General features: G+C 52.0%; 1 protein-coding gene across 1 annotated transcript in view; it reads right to left on the reverse strand.

Annotated features, from left to right (window-relative positions):
* Positions 1-266: 266 nt before the first annotated feature.
* The window catches only part of OPHN1 (oligophrenin 1), a 53,117-nt gene continuing 45,607 nt past the window's right edge, over positions 267-7,776 (reverse strand). Inside the window, exons 21-25 of the mRNA XM_019474298.1 lie at positions 7,622-7,735; positions 4,937-5,102; positions 3,371-3,421; positions 2,510-2,560; positions 267-2,126 (exon numbers count right to left, since the gene is read on the reverse strand). Coding sequence (XP_019329843.1) covers positions 2,518-2,560; positions 3,371-3,421; positions 4,937-5,102; positions 7,622-7,735 — 374 coding nt within the window. The 3' untranslated portion in view covers positions 267-2,126; positions 2,510-2,517. The remainder of the gene's footprint in view (positions 2,127-2,509; positions 2,561-3,370; positions 3,422-4,936; positions 5,103-7,621; positions 7,736-7,776) is intronic.

Below are 7,776 nucleotides of genomic sequence, written 5' to 3' on the forward strand. Positions count from 1 at the left end.
GAAGCCCGGGCGCTTCCCAAACCGACAGCCTCGAGGGGCCCTCAATGCACAGCCCTGAGAGGGGAAGGCATTTTGGGAAACGTTGGCCTTCTGTGGAGGAACCACTGGCACAGCCACCCCAGGAGGTGACGAAGCCAGTCGTCCCCAAAGAGCAGGCTCGGGCGCCAGTGCCTGCCCGCAGCAGGAGAGACCAGGGGCTGAGTGGGTGCCGCAGGCAGGTGGCTCCACTGCCTGGCTGCTGGAGAGGCTTCCCCAGCCGGCATTCTGGGCTCAGAGCGCCTCTCTCCTGCCTTCAGACTCGCTGGCTCACAGTCTTACCTGCTCTCTGAGATACCTGATCAGAAAAACATGATGCGCTGTTTCGGTGCTGCTCACACCTCCCGGCCACTCGCGAGAGGGTGCAGCAGAAAGGGCTCACCATAGCTTTGAAAAGCCCTGAGATGCCGGTGTGTGTAACACAGTCTAGGCTTTGATACCACTGTTCTGTTTGGTTTTTTTTTAAAGCCACTTTTATGTGCCGCTGTTCAAAGCAGGAGTGCAGGAGCGAGCAGCTGGGGCACCGCCAAAGCCCGAGGGAGCAGAAGCACCATTGACACAACACGTGTGTGTCCAGTGAACGCCAGAATTACATTCAGCAATAAAGCAGGCAGGCGCTAGATGCACACACAAGGCAAGCATCAGGAGACAGCATGGGAAGGACCGCGGCAGCGTCCCACCGGCAAACCTGTGCCAGGCAGGACACAAAGCGCGCTCGAGAGGATGGAGCAGCTGGGAAGCAGCTAACGGGGATGTTTGGCCACCGGTTTGGGAATGCTCCCAGCACCCAAGGAAAATCATTCAAAACAGGGAAGCTGCCTTTGGGCTGGTGAGAGGAAGCAGGGAAGCCACTCATTGCCTATTTACAGGTAAATGCTACAGCTCAGGAACTGAGCCCTGGTGTCAGCTGGAACCACAAATAAGCCTCTACTGTTAACAGGGGTACTAGGGGTGGTCCTGGCTAGGAGAAACCTTTCCAGACCAAAGGGCATCATCTACACGGCCGCTGCTGAGGAAAAGAGACTGGACATCTCTTGGATTGGAAATTAATGTTACAAGCAAACAAGAAACTGTGTGCCTTTTAGAAAAATGGTGGGCTTTGACCCATATTCAGCGAGTTTCAGTTCCTCGCTGCCTCTGTGCTGGCCCACCAGAATAACCCCGGGGACAGAGACTTCTCGGTGGGCTCGTGGGAAGTGGATCTGGTGGGAGAGTGGCTCCTGCGGGAGGAGGAGGAGGAGGACCGCCTGCTGCCTCCTTCTCCCAGCCATGCTCTCGGAGGCTGCTAACCCGACCGGCACTGCCTGGAAAGCCGACAACGCAGGCAGGGGATACAGCCCTGCTCAGGCAAAGCCCCCGGCACAGCTGCGTCTGCCGGCGTGGTTTCCCAGGACAGGGGCACATTGATGCCGGGGAGGAGATGAAGAGATGTCCCGCAGAGCCAATTCCTGTCCTGCCTTAGCACAAGCAGCGTTTCCAGTAACATACACTGCTCTCCTACACACTGACAAACACACTATAGCTTACTGAGTGAGGAAAACATAACATAAAGGAAGGGGCTTCTCATGGCAAGGCGTCCAACCCAAACTCCGGTCGCTCTGCCCTTGCCTCCAAGCATGGGGAGTCAGCCCCTTGCATTTCGACTCCAACGTCTCCCAAGGTCACCCTTGCCAAGGTGCATTTCCCAAAAAGTGAGCAGGTAAACGGCCACTGCCATCCTCCGCTGTCCCTTCCACAGCCCGTCGGCTGGATGGCTCTGCCCAGCGCTGCCGGCGCTCGCCCAGCCCTGCAAACGCTGCGGGTCACCTGCAAGGGCACACACGAGCACCCTTCACAGCCTGCGCAGAGAGGAGTGGCGGAAGGACTGGGAACAGTTCAACACAAATGTCTGGGTAGGGTCTTCTCTCCGTCGTTGTCTCCCTCTCTTCTAATTTCTTGAGCCACTTACGACAGCATGCTCCGAAATTATCGTCCGGTAAGATAGCTGCTCTCCAGGGGCACTGGAACTGGAAAAGTCTTAGCTGTGACACATCCGTTTCACAAGCACAGAAAACCTCCTGGGTCTAGCTGGGCTGAGGTGGTTACACAGTCTGGAAGAAGAAAACAAGCATGCTCTATGCAGCAGTGTAAATTCATCAGCGACGGCAAAACCACAACCAGAGCAAGCCCAGATCTCGGCACTGCTCACGTAGCACTCACGTTTACCCTGAGTGCTGCAGCGAGGAGGCTCAGGAAGGGAAGAGCCGGCTGATTTACTCCACCCTGCCACATACCCCCCCCAACGAAGAGCATGGGCCACCTCCAGTCATTGTCTTTCCTTCTGCAAGGGTCTCCTACAGGAAGGACATTTCTCCTGATCTTTCTTTTGAGATTCCCATCACCTCCACTGGACTCTTACCACCCCATAAATGCTGAATTTGTGTTACAAGTGTGCTTTTGGTTTATTATTTGATTTATTGTCATGAACACATACCTTTAGCCTCAGCTCTCATCACCTGGGATCCGGCCTTGTGGTGATGAAGAACTGTATATAAGGAAGTAGAAGAATACAGAAAAAAAAAAAATTAATGCAATAAGCAAGCTCAGACTCAGTTCCACAAACCTAAATAGAGGGCCGGGTAACAGTCAGGTCAGGGATATATTTTTCAATATAACAAGTGAACTCACTGTCAACACCAGCAGACAACATTTATCACTCACATGCAAACCTTGCACTTTTGGCAGAGGTTGGTGATCTTTAAAAGCAGGAAGCTGAAGCTTATTTGAGCAGATATTATTACAAATGAAATCTGCTGCCACAAACCACAATGCTTGCAATTCAAAGCCCTGCCATTCCAGCCTAGCCCGAAGGCTTCGATGCCCAAGCTATCACTCTATCACACCGTACCTCTCTGTGGTGGAGCTATACCTGCACATACATTGTGTGTAGGACCATCCACTCTCTCGTCTCGCATCTCTGCTCAGCTGCTGCGATCTAACCAGCCCTCCTCATCTCTCCCATGATCTTATCTCTGCTCTTCGCAAAGGCTGAGAAGTAAGTACAACGTGCACTACGCTGACTTAGATCCACACACATGATAAAAGGAATCCATAGATACGCTTATTACTTAGCAGATTTACATTTAACTTATCAAGTCTGTATCTGGATTCACATTTTACACTTTGTGCTCTTTGTTTAGTTTCAGCATTTTAGCTGAGACCCATCATCTGCCCACGAGTACAAGCCAAGGTCGGGGATGGAGCTTCCCGAGCTGACTCGCTCTGCCTCGGAGGGAGCACCCTATGCAGCAGGGCTGCTTTTATATACATGCCAGCTTCACAGTGCCAGGCTTACTTGCTTGTTCTTCGGGAAGCTGTCTCAAAGAACTTTGTCCTAGAGGCCACCCTGCAAAGAGAACAAGAGAGGTCACTCCACTCATCCGGTAAGGCAATTTGCTAATTAGATCCCATCTGTGCCAGGGAAAAGAACAGTAGCATGAGCAGACACTGAAGACGATCACCTTTGAACAATGTCTTTTCTGCCAAGGCAGCAGCCGCACTCCTCATGCTGCCAGCTCCATTCTGCTCTGCCTTCACACCGCCCTGGCCAGGCAGCCCTCGATCGCTTTTGGCTAGACTGCTTATTTCCATGCTCTTGCTTATAATCCTATGTGCTGGTTTATAAACCTGCATCCATCACTTTTTATGGCCTCTCCTTTAGTTTTTACGTGCTTCATATTTAGCTTCCAACTGTCCTCATAGAAAGAAAAGTTCTAACAAGTGATTCAGGAGAGCAAAGGCAAGGCCTGTTCCTGCCCTGCAGGTGCGGAGCTGAACCTCACGCACCTTTGCTGGACTAAGGAGTGAACATGCAGGACTTGGATCAGCTGCACAGTGTGGCTTTATCGGGGGCTCTCCGCAGAGAGCAGGGGCCAGCGCAGAGCGAACTCGGGAGCTGCTCCCACAGCAGGCGCTTCCCCCAGGACCGCTCCTGGAGATCGTCACTCGCGGGCTGCGTGGCTTCCACGGTACAGAGGCACTTCAGTGTTTTTGCACCTCGTGTCACTACGGGCAGGGTGAGGCCCCGGGGGTGGCCCCCGCATACCCCAGGGCTGCGGCGTGGTGGCAGAGTGCCAGATGAGGGGCATTAGCACAGACTTGGGGTGCTGCCCTGCTAGGATGGCAGGGGAACGAAACGCGCATCTTTGCTGGATGCGCAGCAGCGAGCTCCGCGGCAGCACCCAGGTTACAGCCTCCCCACCAACCGGTCCTGGATGCTGGGCTGAGATCCCAGTGTATTTAGTCACAGTTTTTTCTGTTTTTAATTCCCATTGAAGCCAGCAGGGCTTCTGTTTCTTTAAAATCTGAAAGAAATCTGATGATGAAGCTGAACACCATCCGATTCCCTTAAGAGAGATCCACGCTGGATCTTGTCCTTCCCCAGGAAGCATCTCAGTTGAGAGGCTTGCTCAGAGCCAGGCAGGGAGGGGCTCTCCAGCTTCACTGACACGAGAAACAGCACAGAAGGTGACGGGACAAAGCTCAGCCCCAGGGCTGTACTTGAGAAGGTTCAGAGCTTTGTTTTTCCTGCGTGTGTTTGCTTTTGCTATGGCCACGCTCCCCTACCAGGCCGTGCCCTCTGCACAGCTTTCCAACGTGATGTTCAAACCCGCGCTTGCACCGGTGTTGAAGGGGATGTCCATGGGCTCCAGCCATTGTACGCCACTGGCGCTGGAAACCAACATGGTATTTCTCCTCCTTCTCTTCCAAAATTCCCGGTAGGTGACACCAGCTCCTACTCCTGCCGCCGGGGCTGACCTTGTCCCCCTGCATGCTCCCCAAGCCCCGGGGTGCCGGCAGCTCCCTCGGGCCGAGCTGCCCGCCCCAGGTACCGCGTGCCCGCTGAGGGCTGCTGACTTACACAGACGAAGTCATCTCTTCTGCTGTTCCTGCTATCAGATCCGGCCTCTGCTCCAGCCTCGGAGGGACAGGAGTCCTGCATGGTGGGTCTGGAGGTCTCACGGGGGGACGCGTTATCACAGGCTTATCGCCATGGGATCGTGGCTTAGGGACACCATCGTACTCGCCTGCAAGGTTGAGGATTACAAACACTGAGTACGAAGCTTTGGTGGAGGGCTAGATGTTTATGAAGAGGCATTAAAAAAGTTAGTGGGCTTAGTTCTGTCTGTCTGTCTGCCCCAACATCCTCTCTTTGACAGCGGCCAATAGCCAGAATTTAGGCAAAGAGTCCCAGGAAAAGGCAGTTCCCATTCTGCCTGCCCCAGCACAGCCTTCCTGGCACTAGAAAGAGGGGCTGAAGCTGGACCCTGTGATGACAAATTTGATATAGTTGCTGATTGCAAAGATGATATTGCTTGGGAACGACAAGTTTTCTTAAACAAAACCTGTGCAGTGCTGCTCTTCAAAAGTGAGAGGAATAGCACAAATCGGCGATCCCTGCAGTTCGGGGCCATTGCTTCTCCGAGCTTTTATCTTGAGCAGTGGCACTACCTGTCCTCTCCCCTGGCTTTCTGCTCTGCTCACAGGAGTTCCTGCCTCGGCTGCTTTTCTTCCTCAAGATCCAGCCAACCTCATTATTCAAGGAATAAAGGAACAAGTGTCAGACTTTACCCGACACCCCTGGTGACCCCACACCTTCCCTCCAGCGCCCAGACCTGCAGGGCGCATTTCTGTAAGACAGCAATCTTGCGATCTTCTCGTCTGGCCATTTATATGGCTCGAAACCATCTTAAGGGCTGGGTTCCTGCCCTTCCGATTTAGACATTTCCACTGCTAGAGAGTCCTGTTCCTGATTAGAAATAAGTCAAAGATGTTTTTCTATTTGGTAAGATAATTAATTGCTGCAACTACTTAACCAAGGCTTTGTCAACCCCTTAGTTACTGAACCTTATTATATCCTGGTGTGCTAGCTCAAACACCAGTCCTTAACCAACTCTCTTCCATACTTGCATTTGTAAATTCTGATCCTAAATTTTCCCCTTGGTAAGCTGTATAACTTGAATTTCTCAGTAAAAGGCCTGTTTTCTAATCCTTCAACCCATACTTCTTTGTTTCTGCAGTTTTTCAAAATTATCTCCAAACTGTGCACATTAAAAGCTCAATACAGCGTTCTAGCACCGATATGCAAGTATCAACACAGATGTAATGTAACTTTATTACTACTTCAGTGTTCTTCTATATATACGTTCAAGGATCAACACAGCCAGTTTTATTACGCTGTGGCTCCAGGACATGCTGTCAGCACGCTATGTGTGATAATGCAAAACCTTAAAACTTGGAAGCACTAAATGCAGTTGATATATAAGCCAACTTTAAAAGCTATCTTACTCTTCCAAAAGCAGATTTCCAGCTACCATTTATGCGACAAATTTAAGTTAAGCCAGTAGTGTCAGTCAGATGAATTTGATGTTTGTGCTACCCAGCCGGGCCTTTCTTCTTTCTCTCCATTGCGCATGGGAGTCATTTGTCAAGAATGCAGCCTGGGTTTTTATTTTCTAACTACAGGACTGTGAAGCTGTCAGGGTATGACAGCATCTGAAAAGCACTGGAAAGTGCACAAGAAAAGCTGGCAAATTGCAGAAAGCAATACATCTTTTATTACGACCATCGTCCCGAGTATTTTATAAAACTCAGCACCAAATACCTGCTGTTACAGCAATGCGTACTGTCCTGCAAAAGGCTCCCTGGCGATGCAGGGGAGAATGTCTACAGACATGCAGATACACAGACACCTACCTGCCTTCCTCCACTGAAACGGACAATACCAGCTCAGATCTGGCCCCAAACAAATTATTTCTACCTGTAATAAATTTCTGTATAAAGCTTATTAGACTACAAATAATAATCATTATTTATATTTAACACCAACAGATGAACTGTTGAAATAAATGTTCCCAGTAAAGCCTCAGTAAGCCAGAAGCTGCATCACAGGGGGCCTGACAGATAAAACCATCAGAAACTAAAATGTGAAAATGACTCTTGCCGTTTTCCTCGTCTCTGCTGAGGAGAGCACTGACAATCCAGAGTGCTTACGGCTGGTTACACCGGGTACAAATTGCTTTGGGCTTAATGGTCTTTATATCATTACTCAAGCCTGAATTTTATGAGTCCGCTGAGCTAGGTTGAGCTTAGCACAAGCAGAGGCTCAGCTACTGCATGGAAAGCCTGCTTCATCTGACGCTGGTGGCATCTGCCTGGCCCAGCAGAGGAGGGGCAGCACCAGCACTGGGTTCTGCAGGCTGCTCTGAAACCCCGCAGCCGCCGCACCCCCAGTAAGCAACAAACCAAAAGTACCCACTGTCTGAAATAAAACAGGACAACTCAGGAGGCCAAGGCCTGACCAAACCCTTGGGCTGCAGGCCCGTGCCCACATCTCAAGCTCTTCTGGTCTCCCAACCCCTCTTGCTGAGCTACATCAAGAGGACTCAAGGCAAGAAGCCCACCACCCGCTCCGGCCGTCCTGGCGCTCGATGCGCAGCGGGGAGGGCTGGCTCAGCGCATAGAGCTTTCCTCGGGAGAGCGGCACTCCTTCTGCCTCGCTTCGGTGGGACCCCGGCGCGAGCCACGGCCCCGGGCGCACGCTCACCCTCTCTGCCATAGATCCCCGGCCGGGGAGCCGGTCTCCTGGCCTGAAGAGTGGAAGTCTTCAGGGCAGGGCTGGCCACCACCCCGTTGGCAGCCTTGCCGGCAGGCTTCACTCCTCCGTCCTGCAGCCTGGCCACCAGCTTCCCCACCTCCGCC

This window comes from Aptenodytes forsteri, unplaced genomic scaffold, assembly GCF_000699145.1.
Source record: "Aptenodytes forsteri isolate BGI_AS27 unplaced genomic scaffold, ASM69914v1 Scaffold72, whole genome shotgun sequence".
Classification (NCBI taxonomy): domain Eukaryota; kingdom Metazoa; phylum Chordata; class Aves; order Sphenisciformes; family Spheniscidae; genus Aptenodytes; species Aptenodytes forsteri.